This window comes from Lissotriton helveticus, chromosome 11 (assembly GCF_964261635.1).
Source record: "Lissotriton helveticus chromosome 11, aLisHel1.1, whole genome shotgun sequence".
NCBI lineage: Eukaryota > Metazoa > Chordata > Amphibia > Caudata > Salamandridae > Lissotriton > Lissotriton helveticus.
Window position 1 is genome coordinate 1,001,230,612 of NC_136072.1, and position 21,468 is coordinate 1,001,252,079.

Sequence of the window (21,468 nt, forward strand, 5' to 3'; positions counted from 1 at the left end):
GAACTAGAGCAGACAACAGCATTACTAAAAAAAAATCAAATCAGGCTCTCCCTCAGACCCGGCACCCCCCAACATTCTTGCCCACGGTGGGAAAGCTGTTGCCACTCAACTGAGGAACCTTATCAACCTTTCATTTGAGCAGGGCATTGTTCCAAAAGAATGGAATCATGCCGTCATCAAACCCTTGCTAAAAAAGCCACACTTAGATCAAGCTGAACTCTCCAATTACCGACCAATATCCCTTCTGCCAATAGTGGGCAAAATGGCGGAGAAACACGTTAACTCTGTAATCTCCACCTTCCTTGAAAACAATGATATAATTCACCAAACACAAATGGGGTTTCGACCCAAGCATAGTACTGAGTCAGCACTGCTGGTGGTCACTGAACAACTTAAATCCATCTTAGATCAAGGAAAAATGGCAGCTGTGGTGCTTTTAGATCTCAGCGCCGCATTTGATACGGACGACCACGCAGTGCTAACACAAAGAATGGAAGAAGTGGGCATAAAAGGTACAGCGAAAGAATGGGTGGCCTCGTTCTTAAAGGACAGATCCTTCCAATGTGTGGAAGGTGGGTTCAAGTCTGACCCCTTCCCGGCCCCCTGGGGAGTACCTCAGGGATCTTCCCTGAGCCCTATACTTTTTAATATTTATCTCAGCCCCCTAGCACTGATTATTCAAGATTTTGGTATCTCCGTCGTGTCTTACGCGGAAGATACGCAACTAGTCTTTTCAATCTCAGACACCCTGAATTCTGACCTCCGACAGCTCACCCCGTGCCTCGAGAGAATTGGATCATGGATGCTTGATTGCAAACTTAAGTTGAACGGGGATAAAACGGAGCTGATAATTCTGGGCAACAACCTGAATTCCCACGTTAATATCCCATGGCCTGTTAGCTGGGGACCACCTCCTTCATCCAAACCAGCCATAAAAAACCTGGGCATGTGGCTAGATAAAAATCTCACAATGGAGACACAGGCTAAAAAGCTCTCCGGGACACTACGCATGCTCAGAAAGATTATGCCCCTTCTCCCCGAAGATGGTAAAAAAACGGTGGTCCAGGCCTTAGTGGTCTCAAGGCTGGACTACGGCAACTCCCTCTTCCTGGGATCCCCGAAATATGTAATTAACCGTCTGCAAGTCGTCCAAAACGCAGCAGCTCGGTTACTACTAAACATACCCAGACGCCAGTCAATTACACCCAGACTGAAGGAACATCACTGGCTCCCTGTTCAGGCAAGAATCAAATTTAAAGCACTCAATCTGGCTCATCGTGCTATGCACGGGAGGGGCCCGGCACTCATTCAAAAACTGGTTACCCACTACATTCCCCAACGACAACTGAGATCTAGCTCAAAATTCCTCATGAAGAACACTATTGCTAAAAGAGCCAGATGGGGAGGAAGATCCTTTTCCCATCTTATACCCAAACTCTGGAACAGCTTGGATCCCGACATCCGATCCATCCAAAATGAAACCCAGTTCAGGAAAAAAATCAAGACCTGGCTCTTCCCACGAGGCTAGTCTCTCCCTCCTGCTTTTTTGCTTCACAGCGCTGAGATGCCCAGGGGTAGTCACGCGCTTTACAAATCCCATAAACGTAAACATAAACATCTTCAGAATTACAAAAAATGTGTTTCATTTTTGCTTTCCTAACTGCTTAATGTGTATAGTTCATTTCCAGGTATTTACATTTGATTGTGTGGTGCAAAAACATGATCTCCTACAGCCTTACCTTTCATACTACCAGATAACTTAATTCACTATAGTTTTCTTTCTCTGGCTGTAAAGTGAGAGCAGTTTGTGATCCCCAGTTCCCATGATAACAAGCATTTGCAATACAATAGGTCTCACATTTGCGAGAGTTAGAGATATTGGCATTGTAAAGGAAATGTCTTTTACCTTTGTGTTTTGGTTTGGAGTATAGTGGGTGTATGTGGTGTGGAGTGGAATTATCTGGGTTGTTTTGGAATTGTTGTGGAATTGTGTGGAATTTTGTGGTGTGGAGTAGATTTGTGGAGTGGAATTATGTGGCATGGTGAATAGGTAGTGATAGGAGCTGTACAGAATGCTGCAATAAAATGCAAGCATCTATGGGCTGCTGAAGCTGCCCACAAATCCACGAAAGCTCGATCTAAAAACTACAGAAAGACAACATCTGGAAAGGGGAAAATAATATCACAGAATGCAAGAGGAGCTAAAATATGTGTTATTGTAAGCATGATGACTTTAAGGGTTTTTACAGTCACAGTTGAGAAATCAATCCTTGTTTTGCATGTAAAATTAGAACACAAATAAAGGGCCCGTTTCATGATCTGTCTGTCTACCTTGAGTGAAGACGGAGGAGGAGGTGAAGGGGGTGGGGTGGGGGGGGAGGGGTGCCGGGGGAAGGATTGTGGGAGCATGCAGCATTATTTAAATACATCAGAGGGTTTCTTGTCTTCCTGTTTTGTAATCATAATCTTGTTAATCTGGCTCTTTCATTTGTGATTATGTTGCCAGCTAGCCTAATAAATCTGGAGAGTATCTCGCAGCCCCTTGCTGCCTGAAACAATTTCTGTAGCGGTTCAGTTAAGGCTCATGGACGTCATTTAAGGGTCGCAGGTCACCCGTTGCGACCCCTGCGACCTTGCTTGCGACCACTGTCTTTCCTCACTTTTTCTCCACTTTGTCAAGTGCTCTGTTGGCATAAAATCAGCCAGTGTGTGCAGCGCTTGATTGCACTGCTGACGCCCTGCCTGCATAGACAAGTCACATTATGATGGCCTGCAAGCTAGGCCTGGGGAAAAGAGCTCACTCCTTGTTAAGGTGACTCCAAGCCGGCCCGCTTTGGATACAGTCAGGCGTGCAACGCCCATAGGGCTGAAAGGGCTTCAGCCCCCTCCCTGTCGTGTCTCAGCCCTGGCTGCTACAGCTTGACCTGCTGTGGGCTCAGCTGGGCAGTGTCTGGAGTCTTATTTCCGGCATCGAGTTTTTCACAGGTCATTAAAAACCATTTGCATATTTACATACCTTTGTGAACTGTTTAACAATGCTTAGTTTTTTTCCTGGTTCTAGTACCCCCTGGGCCCCCACTCTATTCCTTACATTTGTATTTTACTTTTACTGCTGTAGTGTGAGAATGCATTTCAGTAGTGTGAGAATGCATTTCATGAAAAGGAATATAAAGTATTGTTGCCAAAAGTAAAATACCAGCCATTTGTTGTTTAAAGAGTCTGCAAAGGGCTTGTTTTGAGTCTAAATAGGGTTATACATAAAATTGTATGTATTCATTTGTAATGTGACTTTTCTGTCTTTGTTCCATTTAATTATCAGTCATGGATCATTCAGGCAGCCCTAGAACACAATTAAAAATGATTTCTATTTATATTTTCTGTTCCAAGTATGCACAGATAAGTGCTGAAAATAGGCTTTAAGTGACTGCTTATTTTTGTACCGTCTGGGACATCCATATAATGAGTTGGCAACCCTAATCACAAGGCTGGAAGTTTGTTGCAGGATGAGCACAATATTTATTTCCTCCACCCTTGATCCATGAACAGGGCCGGACTGAAAACACAAACTGACCTTGGCAATTGAGTCGGACCAGCCTTGGAGGTGTTTGGGGGGTGCACGTGGAAAACACTGCACCTGCTTTTGGTACAGAGGGCCGATATTGCAGCACTGCTGCAAAGCTAGCCCCCTGTACCAAAAACGGCCCGCCGGTCCAGAGCCGGCCCTCACCCTTCCAGCCCATCGATAAAACGCCCAATGCCCGCTACAGCCATTCCGGCCCTGTTCCTGAATAATGCCATAATAGCAATAGTTTACCTTATATCTGAAACAATACGCCAGCCCTCAATTACATGCTGAGTTACTTCAAGTGTCTGAGAATGCACCCTGCATTCAGACAACTCACTCCTCATTCTCACCATGCACTTTCAGACTCACCCTGCACTCATAGCGATCACAATGCACTCACATTGATCACCATTCACCCTGCACTCACAATTACCACACTGCACTTTTGCCACTCGCCATGAACTCACACTGTTCTCCCTCCACTTAGCCTGCGGTCACATGAGCACACTGCTCACTCTATCCCTCACAATGATCACTCTGCACTCACAGTGATCACTCTGCACTCACAATGCACTTGCACAGTTCACCCTGTACCTCACCATAGAGTCATATGAGCACACTACTCACCCTGCACTCATGGGACACTTCACTCACCAGTCCTCCTCACTGCTCACTCTGCAATCTCACTCAAACAAGCACATAACTAACCATACATTCATTCGGCCCACTCTGCACTTACATCTGCACCCAAATTCATATGGTCACCTCACTCACCCTGCAGTCACTCCTCTCACCCTACTCTCACACTGTTGCATCTCTCACCGTGCACTCACATGGGCACTCCTGTCACCCACACAGCGCAAAGGGTTAATATGCCTGCTACAAAGAACGTTTACAATGCAGATTACAGAACTGAGTGTGAGTAAAGTACGAGTAGCCCTATAAAAAAAAGAAATGTTTGTCAGAAAGGGGCTAAAGAGAGATGAGGTGCATTGCTGGCGAGTGGTAGTGAGGGAATTCATGGAGAAGGAGTAAATAGGGGGGGGCACTAAAAAAAAGACTGCTGCGCCGTGTGCGACCAGTGCTAAGGCCAGCTCTGGCTGGGAGTGTTAGCCCCCACCCTCCCACCCCCAGTTCGGGTCAAGTTGTGCCTCTGGATACAGTGTATTTATGTGATGAGGTCCTGGGACTCTCAGTCACCTGACCTCATGTGGCCCTTGATCCTCGGGCGTTTTACAGTTCAAGAAACAGTAAGAAGAGCCTTGGTGCAGGCAGCAGCACCTTCGGACTGTTTTTTCCCTGTGGCACACTCCTAGACGAGTGGCGCTGCGTGTCTCATGATCCTGTGGACACCGAGGTGATTAGTGTTTGTCAGAGTCCGCCAGCAGCAGAGAGCGGTGAAGGCAGGGTGTATAGCAGACTGTTCAGATAAAGGATTTGGACTGGCTGGCAGCACTGGTGTCCGTTGATCGTCGAGGACCAAACACAGAATACAGAGGTAACAGTGCTCTCTAGATTAATACAGATGCGCAGTCTGAGCTCTGGCATTTACAGAGTTATATGTGCCTACCCCCACCCCAAGGGCACCACGACCATTCGGCTCAGATGGGTTCACCACCCCCTCCGGCAGCTGACAGCCTGACTTGTAGGACAATCATATTAAAGTATGTATCTGGACTTGGCCTGGGCGGCAAATCCCGTTCCGCTTGCGGAATTTAGGTAATTTTGTGTTCCGCGGAGAATGCGAAATTGCCCAAAATTCTGCATTCCGCGACTTCGCAAATTTTTTTGCTTGTTCGCGTTCTCAAATGCGTGTTTGCGAGATATTTCTCCCGAGCACGCAAACAGCGATTGCGAACAGTAGAAAAGCATCGCGAACAAGCAATTCTGGGTGTTCACGGAATTCCTGCATGTTCGCGGAGATTTTTTACTGTTTCGCGGAGATTTGCATAACACGATTACGCAAATTCCGCCCACCCCTAATCTGGATGAGCCTTCTTGTGTTTTCTTCTTTCGCAGCAGCTGGTGATCCCTGTGTCTATTTATTCCCTTTTCATTGAAAATAGGGAGTAGAGAGACAAGTGCTTAATCAGGTTTTAGCGATTTTGCGATTCGCTATTTTCCCTCAAAATATGTACTGGCGCATGATACCCGCTATTTACAACGCAGGTCCTGCTAAAAAGAGAAAATCTCCGATTAGTGATTGCTTTTTTCTTCTTTCGGTGATGCCTTTCTTTCTTTTTTTTTTTTAATGCCTGGCTACTGGTTGTCTGCACAAACACGTCATATCATGGTGGTGCGTGTCACCAGTGTAAAATTGGAGCCGGTGGAAAAACAGTTTCACTTTAGCTCCCTGCAGGAGCAAATAAAAATGCTTCAATAACCGAACTGTCTATTCCTGTTGCTGGGTTTGTTGTGCTACCGCGCTCCGAACTGTCCATTACTGGTTGTTGAGTTTGTTGTGCTACCGCGATCAGGGAGGCAAAGAAAAGTTATACTGGAAAACCTGAACTTGAGAGCGCTTAAGTGGCAAAGTGATATATATTTGGCTGCCTGAGTCGTTGTCCGGGGCTCTGTTCTCCGGGCAGGTATGTGTGCAGAGCCGACAGGCCAGACACTGTCTACCTCCCATCCTCCTACCTGCTGTGGAAATTGTCAGCGAGGAGACGGGAAAAATCCGAGGCCTGTCTCTTACTTGTGGTGCATATCTCAGTGAGTAAAACAAGCGTTCGAGATTGTCCCGGCACGTCGTTCTACCTCAAGTAGGACTAACTCAAAGAATATAGTGCTTACGGTGTGAGAACCGAACTAAAGGGGCCACTAACCATGGGAGCAATCAAATGACTACATTGTCGTACTAAGGAGGGACTATCAAGCCTATTTAGGAACCAGAAGCCAGCATTTATGAATGACAAAGACACATACCAGTGACAAATATGGGTGGAGTAGTGGGCGGGGCTTCTCTTCCATACTGAACTACCACAGATCTTCCCTAGAGCAGCGCTTGCGCGTTGACTCTAGGCCTGACCTAAAAAAATAAGTAGCAATTTGTCAGAAGACATAGCCTGACTTTTGACCTCTGTCTTTGAAGCACAGCCAATGTGACAAGATATATACAGAATGTAAAGGCATCTCTTTATTTATTGCTTGGACTTTCACGACTCACCAAAAATCAGCTCTCAACCCACAATTAGGGAAACAATGCTCTACCGTCCTCACTCATGGCCACTTATCATGCAACACCAATGCATCACTTCCCCCTAGAGGGTTTAGCATGTAAATATGTAAAAACAAAAAAGCCAGTCAAATTTAAAAAGATTGGGTTGCTTAACGTTGAGTAATCTCACCACAATGGAAGGAAGTTGCACATAAAAGAGTTTTTAGACATATTTAATAGAATATGAAACAATCATAGCGATCTAAGCACTTCTGTGATTATTGATCTCTATCTTTCTGTCAAGACAATTCACCTCCTGCATGAGTGTTTTTGGTGGTACTCTTTTCACTCTCTGCTTATGGAAAACATGGGTATATTAATTATGGTAACCTAAGATATATAATATAATTTTCCATGTTTGCGATTAGTAATATATATACCAGCATAGGAATGTGCATGTGTAGAGTTGTTACAATTGTTTTGCTAATGTGAGTTGTTTTTTGCATTGTTAATAACTGCCCAATCTTATAAATGTATTCCATGTACTTAAATATAGACAAATGGGTGGTGAAATGCACACCTGTGTACTCCATGTTATCCAAGCTTAACTATCTTCCCAATTATAGTGGCGTGCATGTTTGCTCCACGCTCCGCCCAACTGCGCTGCAGTATCAATGAACACGTAGAAACCTACTTGGTTCCAATCTGATATAATTTCCTGCTGGATGAAACCTTTGTAGGAGCTCATTAACAAAGATCTTCATTGCACGATTTAATGTAGGGATGCAAGATGATTTTAAAGGAGTTAACTTTAGGAATGTATGAGAAACATGATAATTCAACAAAATAACTGCTAATGTCATGCTAGACATAGAGCTCTTTGCTAGGATTCAGTACACATCTGACACATTTAAATTAATTTTAGGTTTGCTGTCATCCACGTCTTATGAGCCTTCATGTTAGATGCATGCACAGGCTTACATGACAAATTAAACTTAGCCTGATCCAAAAATAGATACTTGCTGCAGAGGGCACAACATTTCTTAATAATCAATTGTTTCAGTAATTCAAATGACAGCGCTTTATTTCAGTATTTTCATGGGGAAAAGCTGAAACATAGATAGGCATTACCTATCGGAGAGCATGGTTCGACTAGTAACATTTTGCAGTGCAGCTGTAGCCTGAGCAAGCCACTTACCTCCAACATACGAGACCTGCGAATTGTAATGTGAGTAACGTGGGGTGAGGCAGAGCTAGTTTCCACTAATCCAAGCTTCTCCTTTTCTTTCGTTACCATGTTTCGGAAAAGAAGGACCCTCTGCAAAAATAAAACTATACTATTTATTCTGAGAGGCATATCATTCCTAATTTCTTGCATCTGTCCTCATTATACATCTGTTGGTATGTGACATAAAATACAGACAAGTTTGTTCTCAACTTTGCATTCTCAGTACTCTACAGTTTACCACCTCTGAAGTAGTAATTACACATGTTTTTTAGTAAAGCAAAACATTTGATTGTCACTTCTTATACAAAAGTTGCTATTAGGAGATGAAAATCAGTTTCTGAATCAAAGGAAAAACTGTCACTAAAAAAAGTCTCATAAGCATGTATTCTGTGTATATTCAGGCAAAAGCTAAAATGCTTTCCATCAGGATATGTACCGTTTTAGGTCCTCCGTCTTTATGATTGGATTTGGAATTCTGTTGTTTTACTTGTGATGGAAGCTCACACTTCAGCACAGAGCTGCATGGGTCTTTAAATGTTTAGAGAAAAAGCCAACAATATCAGGAAGCTCAACCTTAATGCGATGCAGTATTTTTGTAGATTTGGGACTCTTGTATCCCCATTCACCGACAACATCAGCTTGCTGAATGGACTCCTTTTACTGCTCATTTACACTGCTTTGAAAACCATGAAGGCCATTTAAACGTGTTTTTCATTTTTCCTTCTGTTGCTTAACTCCTGTTAGTGGTACTTGCAAATAACTGCAGTAAACTAAATGAATCTGTCTTCTATTTGCAACTTAAGATCCACCTGCTGATCCATTTAATCATTTTTCTGTGGGCCTGCTTTTTAAGTAGAAGCATGGTTCACATCTTAGTTAGTCTCTGAAACATATTTCCAACATACCTGCGTGATATGAACGGAAAACATGTTGGTGGTTGTAAGTTCTCTCAGAGTTGATGGGGCGTGGCTTGGCACGCGGCAAGATGGCCGCAATGTAGTGCAGCTCAGCCGGCCGCCATTATCATCCTTCCATTATCCTGCTCCGTATGTGGCCATCGGCGCTATTCTCCAGAAGGAGCGACTGGCGAACGACCTAAGCACCCTGAATTTGCCGTATGTGGGCACGTAGTGCGAACACTGTGCACTGAGGTGGACTTTGAAGTGAGCGCCCGTACTGAAGATGGCAGCCCCGCGACTGGTGTAATAACTGCCTGCTGGACGGTGAGGCGCGACTGGGGAGGCGGCCGCACTGAGCAAGGCGGTGTTGGAGGAGCGCTGCTGCGATCGACGTTGCGAGTGAGCTGAATGTTGATAGGCGCATTGCGCAATCACCGATCACCGCAGAGGAGACAGGGGAGACAGGGGAGCGGCTTTGATCTGAGCGCGAGCGATGAGTGTGCATCGGCCTGGGCGGAGGTGGCTGCGCTTTGGGCCTCACGGCGTGACGCTCGTCCGGGGCGCCGAACACACAGAGTGAGTCTCAGCAAGTTTTTGAACAATACCCCAGCGCACTGGTGAGTGATTTCAGCTACCTGCATTGGGACTTCGTGAGTGGCTGGGGGTTGATGCGCACAGCAGATAAAGTATACTGTAGAAACTCCCTACAGGCCTCTACACAGCATCTGAGTGTGCAACACACTGCCCGACGCATTATCTCAGCTGGTTGTGACAATTGGTTAGTTAGCAGGCATCAGAGCACTGGAAGTTGACTGAGAGAGGCCTACTTGTGCGTTCGTTGTGCCACCCTCGCAGTGGGCGCATCATCAACCAGCCACAACTAGTCATCATGGGTAAGCCAGATAAAATCCAACCGTGTATGAATTTTGAACTGCGCAGGGGTGGTAAATCCTCGTAAACTACGGCTTCTGACTCAGAGGTGGATACTTCTTCGCAGGGCCCAACTGCCCCAAAAAAAAAAACACTATCTGCTATTCAAGCCAGCTAACAGTCTATTGATGGTAAAATAGAAGCACTGATAGGGTGCATGGATCACATCTCTTCCAAACTAGACAAGCAGTCAGTCAGGATAGGCGAGACAGAACAGCGGATTTCAGACGCTGAGGACAGCCTGCAGCAAGTATCCGCCAAAACCACCGACATTGAAAAAATTCTGGCATTGATTCGCGATAAAAATGAGGACATTGAAGCGCGCTCTAGGCGCAATAATGTGTAAATTTTAGGTCTACCAGAATCAACAAATGTGGGGAAACTAGAAGAATATGTGGAGAACCTGTTTTGTGATATCTGTGGCTCGGAAAATCTCTCACAAATGCTGATTGTCGAGCGTGCTCATAGATCCCTGGCTACGCGCCCACCACCAGGAGCACCACCCAGGTCTGTCATTGCGCGTCTGCTAAACTTCAGGGATCGTGACGCGGTGTTGCCTATCACCCGTCAGAAAGGCATCATCAACTACCAAGGCAATGTCTTATCTTTCTACCCAGACTTTACAGCCACAGTTCAAGCAGCGTGCAAAGAGGTTCAAGGGGTCAAGAAACTGTTAATGAAGGAGCAAATCCCTTACACCAAGCTGTACCCTCCCCGATTACGTATAGGTGCAGAGAGTAAGGCGAAGATCTTTGTGATTCCAAAACAAGCAATGGATTTTGCCAGATCCCTGAAGTACGGACAGCGTGCGTCTGATCCGACCACGGACATTGATGAATGAGGCCCTCACTTTTTCTAGCTGTGTTACTGTTTATTCAGTTGCAGAAGCACCCACGTGATATGGCGCGCCTGTTTGATGTCGCTCATGGGAGGCCTGTTTGTCTAACAGTCAGATTTGATTAAACCCTTCGAGGGTTGGGGCGCCTGAGACAGGGTTCACGGGAGCGTCACAGATAGCTGCAAGTAATACCTGTTCTGCTTTTTCCCGGATGGGTTTCATACAGTCAGCATGGCTGTGATTCTTGGGGATCTTTCGTTCTGGTCGCCGTTTATAGGTTCAATGTGATCTGGGAGTTTAGACTAACTGCACTTGTAGGGTATGGCTAGCCAGCGGCCCTTCTGTCAATTTGTTTTTCAGTACTATCGGCTTTTAATGTCTGGTCAACATATTGGAGCCCACTGCTTCGTGTAGGCGGCGCCCTCCCTATCTAATCTGAGAGTGGTATGTGCCGCAACGTTCCCCAATGGGTAACACCCGTTTAATTATGATGGACTTTTTTTTCTCTTCTTCCTTTTTCCCTTCTAATGCAGAGTTAGTTGTATTATGGGATCATGACTTTGGCAATTTGGGGCTGCCAAAGTCGGTGGGGCGGGGATGTTTCATTGTTCTTTGTATTTTTTTATTTTTGTTTGTGATTGGATGCATGGAATGTAGCATTGGTCTGAACACGGCACCCACAAAATGCAGCATGTTTTACCATCAAGTATGCTATATCTTGTCAACACTGCCTGATGGGTGAGAGATATAATTGTGCAACTTGAAACATACGTGGGCTCAATATTCCCAAAAAGATTTGTCAGGTGATTGCATACTTGGAGAGGCACAGTGTACATATTGCTCTACTACAAGGATCACATCTGAACAAACAAACGGAAGTTAATATAGCACACAAGTCGGCGGGATTCAAGTTAGCCTCATCCTTTTCCACCTATGCTCGAGGGGTCCTCATATTGATCAAAAAAGGAATACTCTTCCTCTCTGTGCACACACACACACTGATAAGGAGGGTCGCTGGGCGGTTGTGCAGTGTAAATTGGGTATGACTTTGCTTACACTTATCAACATATATGGCCCAGTAGTGGACGATCCCCAAACCATCCTATCGATACTGAATGTGTTGCACATGTTACCAGAATGGACTATCCTCGGGGGGGGGCGGGGGGGGGGCGGGGGAGACTTCAATACGCATCTTAACCCAACCATGGACAAATCTAACACACAAGGTGTGCAAACCATTAAATCGTCTCGGTGTGTGCGGGAGGCCATGGGCTTGGTGGACATATGGCGTTTGCGTAATGCTCAGGAGAAAGTTGGCACTCACATCTCCCCATCACACAACAGTTGGTCTTGGCTGGACTACTGGCTAGCGAGTGAGGAGGCTAATGGGTGAGTATCACATATTCATAATTTAACACGTACTCTTTCGCAGAGACCCTGCGTGACCCTATATAAGGAGACACAATTAGATAGGCGATAAAGCAGTACTTCGAATTAAACATAGGTTCAGTAGACAGCGCTTCCTCGCTATGGGAGGCCTTTAAGGTCACGATGCATGGGGTGTGTATAAGCACCACATCAGGTATATTGAAGGATATCCGAGGTCAACTGTGCAAACCGGAGAGGGCGCTGGGTAAACTAGTGGCGCAGCACTCGGTTAAACCGTCGACTGCCTCGCTCGCTCATATTCAGGAGCTTGCTGCGGAATACAAAAAGTTAGCTGACTCAGAGGCGAGATATATAGCGCACCGCCATGTAGCCAGGTCATATGGTGAAGGCGGTCGACCAGGCAGAAATTTGGCTTTTAAATTGAAATTTAGGGAGAGTCATCACATTAATAAAATAGTGGATGATGCTGTGACAGTACATTACACACCCCATGCAATAGTTGATCAATTTAAACGTTATTACAGCGCAATGTTCACCACACGTAGGGGTGGAGAGGAAGCTGATCTTGATGAATATTTATCTGACATTGCCGGTGCTTGGCTATCAGATGGTCAACGCGAATATTTAAGCCGCCCCATTGATGAGAACGATGTTAAAAAAGCAATTCTCTCACTCCCTAATAATAAAGCACTTGGGCCTCACGGGTTAACGGCGGAATTTTACAAGGCTTATGCAAATCCTGAACTTCCAGCTGCAGCAGTCATGCTTGACGCTGCGAAAGCATTTGACTCCATTGAATAGAGTTATATGTTTCACGTTCTCAAGCGAATCGGGATTCCCCATGTGATACAGCAATGGCTGAAGGTGTTATATACGGGTGTGTTGGAGCAGGTGCGAGTGGGGGGGTTTCACTTCTGACCCTTTTCTTATTGAGAGGGGCACAGGGCAAGGTTGTCCCCTGTCCCCCCTTCTATTTGCTATCACATTGGAACCGCTGGCGTGCATCATACGCCAGCGTCACAGACGCTCTGCACTCAACTTTCATCACAGACCCGTTGGCATTTCGATGTATGCGGACGACATGGTACTTTTCGTTCGAGAACCACAGCAGTACCTTTCCCCGATCCTCCGTGAATACATTAGATTCAGTCTATATTCAGGACTATCGATCAATTGGGGGAAATAGGTCATGATCCCTCTAACAACAATCACAGCTCTCCCCCTTAGATTATCCACTCATATGGACCGAAGATCCTGTCAAATATCTTGGAGTGTGGATGCACTGCAATTCCGAGACTGTGATAAGGGAAAATTACGGCCGCGCTTATGATGCGATGGTGTGTCAGGTGGATAAATGGACACAGCTACCACTTTCTTTAGCGGATCGCGTAGCTGTCATTAAGATGATCATTCTGCCCCGTTTCTTGTATCTGTTCTGCAATATCCCTATCTGCCTAGCCAAGCACTTCTTTGTCACAATAAAAACACAACTCCTGAGACTGGTGTGGGAGGCAAAACTGCCAGTATCAGCTGGGACACACTAACACTCTCTTATTCATGTGGAGGGCTTGAAGCTCCAGATTTTTACATATATTATTTATGCGCTCAGGCCCAATATGCCTATTACTGGTTTAGACCACATGCCTACACATCACATCTAGCAGTGGAGGAGGGGGGACGCCTATCCAACGCCGCTAGCGGGCCTGCTCACACATGTTCACAGGGGCACTCCCAAATCAGAAATCAATACCATAGACACCACTATCATGGTATAGCACTTGATAGGCAAACTGGCTCATAAGCTCCCTATATATGCCTCTGCTCTTCCCCTGGCTGATCATGCGGTGCTGTCAGTCACTCAGGAGACTGGTCCTATGAGATCGTTACAAGCAGTTGGTATTACAGATATGTGTGACCTTTATTGTGAGAGCAGTTATGTAACTGAAGCCGATCTCACGTACATTACTAATCCCACTCCACTCTTTCAATACACTTGACACCGTTTAAAGAGAGCGATTAGAGATCACTATCCGAATTTCCCTAGCGAGCCATCTCATCTTCAATCACTGCAAATACTGTTCACTGCCCCTTCCAGGAAAAAGCTTATTACTAAACTATACAGAACAGTACAGGAAGAAGAAGTGAGATCAGAGAATACAAGCTTTGAGCGATGGAATGCTATACTAGACACTCAAATTACACTGAAGGAATGGGAAAACATTTGCACCTTAACAAGGAAACATTTTGCACCTTAACTGGTAAACGAACAGCTAATGGTAACTTGCGTGTTATTCATTTCAAATTTATACATCACATTTATTACACTCCAGTCAAATTGCATAGAATGGAGCTTAGAGACTCAGATCACTGTAAACGGTGCGGTCAAGAGGCAGGCGACTTTCTTCATCAGGCCTGGGGGTGCTGGGCCGTCCTGAGTTACTGGCTGGAAGTTGTACCGAGGTTACAGGTTATGAAAGTTACTGTGTTACAATGTACGCCTCTCATGTGTCTACTTGGTTATGTTCCTCAACTGAAGGGTACTTTGGGCAGATTCACCAGAGTGGCCCTCCTGATGGCCAGGCTCAGAGTTATGTTCACATGGGAGAGGAAACGCAGTCCACAGACTGAGTCGTGGGTCACAGATTTGGTGTACTGCCGTGACAACTTGGAATTGTTTGCAGAGGAATTACCATCAGCGTTGAGACCCAAAGACATCTGGGAACCATTGAGGCACTATTTGTTAACAAAAGCTCAAATGGACAACACACCACCTGAGTGAACCCTTATACTATGGTGCGGTCATGTTATCTTAAGTGTATAATTGCAAGTGGGTATTGTGACCTAGACAAGTTTTTGCTGTGACATGAGAAATCACTGAGGCTATAGTCAATATTTGGTTTTATTATGTTCCCAATACACTGCCCTGCGAGGCAGATAATGTCTTGATGGTAATGCAAATCCAATAGAGAGAATTAAAAGAAAACAAAAAAGTTCTCTCAGAGTTCACTCATATAATTTGATTAAACATTAAGGGCCTAATTATGTTAGCGGCCGGACTGCAACCGACGGCTAGTCGGTTGCCGTCCGACCGCCATCTACTGCTTCGGTTCGACCATCGCATTACGATGCGTGCGTGCGATCGGAGGCAGCAGTCTGAGGGACGGACTGACGCTTTCTGACAGGTCGTAAACTCACCATAATACCTTAAGGTCACCACTTCAGCAGTCGGGATTATGATGTCAGTTTCCGACAGTCATTCCATGTCGGCCATTCTGACATGGAAAAATTGTTGGAAAGCAACACTGGGAGCTCCTAGCATAGCCCCCTTGCCTCCACGACCTCCGCATGTGGGCCTGGAGGGCACCAAACATCCCTACACTGGGTGGCCGGCACCAAGAGGTGCCTGCCACGCGGTGCAGGAATGTTCACAAACGTCCATTTTTCAATGACAAATGGAAGTTTCCGAACGCACTATGTGTGGTCGCATCCTAACTAGGGTGTTGGAAACGTCAACCTATGGTCGGGCGGTTCCTTCGACCGACATCGTAATCGGGCCTGAGCGTTTTACCACAGTGCATGCATTTCGCCTTTTAAGCTGAAGCTGCATGACATTCCTTCTTACAAGCATTCTAAGTTCAGCATTTTCTCCATCTCTCTGAGGGTAGCATTGATTTGCTATTCTCTCTTTAAGATGAGTGCCATTTTTATGATGGTTTAAAAGTGTTTTGCAGCCCATACTTGTTGGCACAGATGCCCGTAAACTGAGACTTTTGGCTGTAAAACATAGTAAAATGTCTTTGTGTTTTTACTTTTTAAGAGCAAACTAGCTCACAAGCTTGCAGGGCTGCATTCTTTGGATTTGAGAAATTACATCTCCTTGTTGAAAGTGATTGGTATTTCACTTTTCTCATTGCCCTGGTTTGCTCCTTACCAATCTCAATGTCATTCTTAAAGCACACTATTTCACAAATTACAATTCTGGTAGCATATATGCTCTTCTGCTAAAATCCGACTCAAAGCATTGTTCATATGTTGTTCAACAAATATCATTGAGAAGAATAAACCGCCCACCGTATAGAAATACCTACCCACATGTTGCTGGAGCGAATGAGAAATATATTAAACGACTGCCCCTAATGACTGTCTAGAGAGGTTATTCTGAGAGGAAGTGTTTGACTGGCAGTGCAGGCTCCATAATGGTTAATGCAAAGATGTCCGTAGGCATTTACTCCCTTGCATTACTTTTATCCTCATGTAAATGAGGGCGCGCTCCATCCCCCAATGCACTTGAAACCTATTTTGGCAGGGGATTCAGCACTGAGAATGAGTTTCCAATGTTGCCTATGTAATGTCAGCCTTTGCTGAGCAAGTGATACAAGGCTGCCAATTAAGAATCACTTTTCCCATCTGGCTGTTGTGGCCACAACTGCAATAATCCAGAATAAAATGAGCAGCCTGTACACAGGAAGTTACTCACATTTTTATGAGGAATTACATGAGGGATGTACTGTAAGAGCAACTGGGCTCGCTTCTTATCTTTGTCAAGTTCTTGAAAAAGCACGCTTGGTTTCAGATCCCTGCAAGAAAAACATGACATATATTCAAAGTAATATTTTGGAAGTCAGCATGAATTAAGAGTACGCTTGTTGCTTTAAGAAGTAATGTGTACTATGATACATTAAAAACAACAAAAGACGCCACCTGAAACACTATCCTCTCCATTTCCATTCAACACTAGCTATTCAGAGGATAAAGGAAAAGAGGCAGAGTGTTAGTGGTAAGAGATCGACATTGCTTGAGCTAGAGGCATAGTACTGTGTAAGACCCATCCTGCTTGGGACACCAGTTTTATCGTGGTTACCATATAACTTTGTGAAATTTGGGCACCACACTACTAGCTCTGACACGAACAAGTTGCATTGAGTACATCATAGGTAAAGACACTTGCACAGGAAATGCACAATAATTTTGCTGCCAATGGAACCAGAGGCTCTAATGAGGGACGGCCTAAGAAATTAAAGATAATGCTAGCATTTATATCCTTGGCATTTTAGCAAACAATCAGCAAGTAAATGTATGATAGATGTTATGTTTGAAGGCTTTTAGTATTTTAGAATTCCAGATAGCAGTGTGTGCATTACAATTATAAACCTAAACTCGTCTTAAAGCTCCTAAACTCATTTAGAATGCAGTTATGGCTTGTCTGAGGCACAAACCAGAAATGGAAATTATCTATAACGCATTACATAGATACTACCCTAAACCAGGCGTAAACAACGCTTCCAAAGTGAAAGCTTTAAATATAGAGGAGCACTGAGCAAAGCCTATGCTATCAAAATAGCACAATACGTGTCATCAAATGTAACGAGGGCGCACAATAAAAGTGCTGCATTACTTTACAAAGTGAAGGTTGTGTTCTCATTTTTTTTTTCTCTTTTTTTTTTAAGACCAATGGTCCCAAACTTTATTTAAATTCACAGATAAGCCAGTAGGTGTACATACAGTGCCATAACAACAGATCATCGCCACAACAGTTCCTAGCAGATTGCACATGTGAACACAGCAGTTATACATGGGTGAAATTAAACAGTCGCTAGTAGAAATGCATTGGTACATAAGTGACTGTGCCAGGGAGTGACTCATGATGTAGTGCCCGCAGTTTGCAGCACTGCAGAGAGGGTCCAAAGCGTTCAAAAAGAAAAGTCAACAGTCGGTACATGAAATTGAGTTCCCCGTACAATGCAGCATAGAATATAGGCAACAACATACTTTCCCATGGCTCATGAATTGCTGGGCGCCCGCTTCCTAGTCCCAGACGTTTCTAAACAGGTCCATGCGAGATACAGACGAGGAAGTGTAGTCGGGCATGATTAGGGGTACTGTATGATTGGCCTCCGTGTCAACCAAAGAGTGAACTGGGGAGACTAGTACAGGGGGGAAGGAAAAACATACCAAAAAAAACTGTTGGACTAGTATTCGTGTGTGTGGTAATGTACCCAGGATTCTTACTGTGTGTGGTGCATCCAATATGGGTCATGCAGGGGCGGGGACATGTGAGGGGGCGGCGTCACCTCAGCTGCAGGGCAAGGGGGGGGGGGGGCGGGTGCCACAAGCGGCAGGGAGGCAAACGCGGCAGGGGACGTCTCCGTCACACACGGTCTCGGTCACCGGGGGGGGGGGGGGAAGGGAGGGGGGGGGGTCGCGCAGAGCGGGGGGTGGGGGAAAGACATGGGGGGGGGGGGAGGGGGGGAGGAAAGGGGGGGGGAGGGCAGGAGGGGGGGGGGGAGAGGGAGAGGGCCGGCGGAGCTCGTGGTAGGTGCAGACAGTAGTCAAGGGATCCTTCCCTATGCCACGACGGGACAGCACTCTATTTCAGCTTGTGTGCATGCGCGGTGAAACGCAATCAGAGCAACGTCCCAGTCCTGGGCGATCGGGTATTTCCGGAGTCCAGCGGTTTCCTCCCTGTGAAGTGACACACTCTCCGCACAGGCCCAGGCGGCAAAAGAACGGCGCCAATCCGCAGGTCGCGGTGGGTCGGCACTCTTCCAACGTCGCGTGATAAGACGCTTGGCCGTGATAAGGCCTAAATCCCAAAAGCGCGCCTGCAGCTTGGTCTGTTTGGTCCTCTTGTAGAGTCCCAATAGGCACACCTCCCAAGTCTTGGGAAGAGTTTCGCCTGTGGCCGCCGTCAGCATGTCCGCGACCGCAGACCAGTACGAGGTAAGATGTGTGCAGCTCCAGAGTGCACGCAGGAAGTCCGAGTCTCGGAGACCGCATCTGGGACACGCCGAGGAAGTGAGCCCGAAGTAACGGTTCAGTTTGTCTGGAGATAGATATGCACGGTGGATGATGTAATACTGTATTATCTTGAATCGTGCATTGCGGGGGACGACCCTGGCGCCTGCTAAAATAACATTCCACTGTTTGTATGTCCAATCTGTGCCACGGTCGGCCATCCATTTGTCCCTCAATCTCCGAGAAGAAAATTGCGTGTGGCCGTGTAAGGCTTGTGCAAGCCAATGTACAAGGTGCGAACCGTCCCCCATCACGTGTAAGTACTGGATGAGTAGGTGTGTGGACGGCTCGTGGCTGAGGTCACCCCACGCCTTCGTTAGCTCATGTAGGAGTCTGGCGTGTGTCAGAAATTGACCCACCGGCAGTTCTGTGTCCGCGGCTAGGGCCTCGAAGGGTAACAGCTCCCCGTCATTATACAGGCCGCCTAGGTCGTCCAAGTCTGCCGCAGTCCAGCTGCGTAGTTCGGCCGAAGACAGCGTGCCCGCACCTATGGGCGTCCCCAGCAAAGACAGGTTTGGGGCATAGGGCACCGTTAGTTTGGTGAGCCGGAGGCTCCGTAGGAAGCATCGCCTCGCCACTGCCACAAGGACCTGCGTGGGGGGGCGGCCCCGCGCCAGCGGGTGGAAGAGTGCACGCGCCTGTACGGGAGAGAGGATGTCATCAGCCGTGGCCGTGTCCACTAGGTTCCTACCGCTCAGCCAGTAGGCGACCCACTGTAGCTGTGCTGCCAAGTAATAGAGTTCCTGATTGGGAACCGCTAGGCCTCCAGCGTCTGTGGGTGCATACAAGGTCTGTAGTGCTACCCGGGGTCTCCCCTTATTCCAGATGAGACGTCTGGTGAGGGAGTCCAGTACTCTGAAGATGCGCGCCGGCACATACACCGGCAGATTGGTGTAGTAATAGAGAAGCCAGGGAAGCATTATCATCTTGGTCAGCGCCACTCTGGCGGGCACATTTAACGGGAGGGAGTTCCAGAACGTGACCTGGGCCGTGAGCGAGGAGATGGCTCGTACGAGATTCCCCTCCAGGAGGTCCACAGGGTCCCGATATATGAATATCCCAAGGTACCGAAAGACCGTCGGGTGCCAGCGGAGCGTCTCTCCCATCATGCACACATCACACTGTGGCATCTCGCTATCGAACGCATAGGTCCCCGACTTGGCCCAGTTGACGCGGAGCCCCGACCTGTCGCCAAACATCTGAAACATATCCGCGATTGCCGCAGGTACATTCGTGAGATCCCTGATATATAGCAACAAATCGTCGGCATACAGAGACACCGAGTGGACGCCATCCGCCAGCGGTATGCCCCAGGTGTCTCCGGAGTTGCGGAGCATCTCGGCCAGCGGCTCCATCGCTAAGGCGAATAATATGGGGGAGAGGGGGCAGCCCTGTCTTGTACCTCTCCCGATGCGAATCCTGTCCGAGAACAACCGTCCAGTCCGGACCCGGACCTCTGGGGCCTGGTAAAGGAGTCCCACCATCTGTACGTAAGCGTCCCCCAGTTCGTATTTCTCGAGGACTCGGAGGAGATATGGCCACTCCACCGAGTCGAACGCCTTTTCCAAGTCAAGTACAATGCAACCCGAGCGCGGCCAGGCTAAGGTTGCATAACGCTGGACTCTGAAAAACCGGCGTAAATTGTAGGACGTGCTCCGTGTGGGCACGAAGCCATTCTGGTCAGAGTGTACCAGAGTGGGGACTAGTGGGGCCAGTCTCCGAGCCAGGGCCGCTGCAAGAATTTTATAATCGGTATTGAGGAGCGCCAACGGCCTGTAGGAGCCGAGGTCGTTCGCCTCTCTACCCGGTTTCAGCAGGGAGACCCCGTTGGCTTCGTTCAGGGACGTCGGGAGTTCAGCGTCTTCCAGTGCCGCCCCATACATTTTCAGCAGTTCCGGTATTAATACCAGGGAGTAGGCCTTGTAAAACTCCGCCGGGAGTCCGTCCGGGCCTGGCGCTTTGCAATTGGAGAGGGAGAAAATCACCTCTCGCAGCTCCTCACCAGTGAGCGCAGCTCCTAGTTCGGCCTGTTGGGCAGCGGTAGCAGTCGGGAGCTGTAAAGGCGCCAGATAGTCCGTGATTTCCACCACCGTGGCCCGTAGCCGCGAGCTGTATAGGGATTCGTAATGCGACGTGAACGCATCATGGATCTGTTTCTGGGTATAGACCTCATCACCCTGGGTCGTGCGGATGGATAGGATCGATGCAGAGTGCGCGTCCCGCCGTACCAACCATGACAGTAGCTTGCCAGGCCTATCGCCTGCGTTGTGGGTGCGTGCGGAATGTGCAGCAAAGTTGATATTTTTGAGGCGCTCCAGCAAGGCAGCGTGGCCCGCCCTGGCCGAGATGAGTTGTGCATCATCACCCTCCGCTGCCTCCCGTTCCTTATCCAACAGAGCCTCTTCCGCCAGCAGCAGATCTTTCTCCACCTGCCTACGCAAGCTAGCTTGGACGCCGAGGCAGTTACCCCGGGTCACTGCCTTAAAGGCGTCCCACTCAGCTCTCGGGGAGGAGGCCGAGTCGTTATTGTCCTCGAAGTACTGCAAGATCTTCCCGGAGATTTCCTCTCGGAACGGAGTGTCAAGTAGGAGATCTGGTTGCAGGCGCCACGTTGGTATAGGCGGGCGCGGGCGCTTCCATCCATACATCAGCGTGTGCGGGTTATGG

The 21,468-nt window shown here is 47.3% G+C and overlaps 1 protein-coding gene across 3 annotated transcripts in view; it reads right to left on the reverse strand.

The window, feature by feature from the left end:
* Positions 1-21,468, reverse strand: part of UBE3B (ubiquitin protein ligase E3B) — a 554,003-nt gene that overhangs the window by 206,776 nt on the left and 325,759 nt on the right. For all 3 annotated transcript variants that reach the window (XM_078667365.1, XM_078667367.1, XM_078667366.1), the window contains 2 exons: positions 16,484-16,583; positions 7,921-8,040 (listed from right to left, as the gene is read on the reverse strand). In XM_078667365.1, the coding sequence (XP_078523491.1) occupies positions 7,921-8,040; positions 16,484-16,583 (220 nt within the window). The remainder of the gene's footprint in view (positions 1-7,920; positions 8,041-16,483; positions 16,584-21,468) is intronic.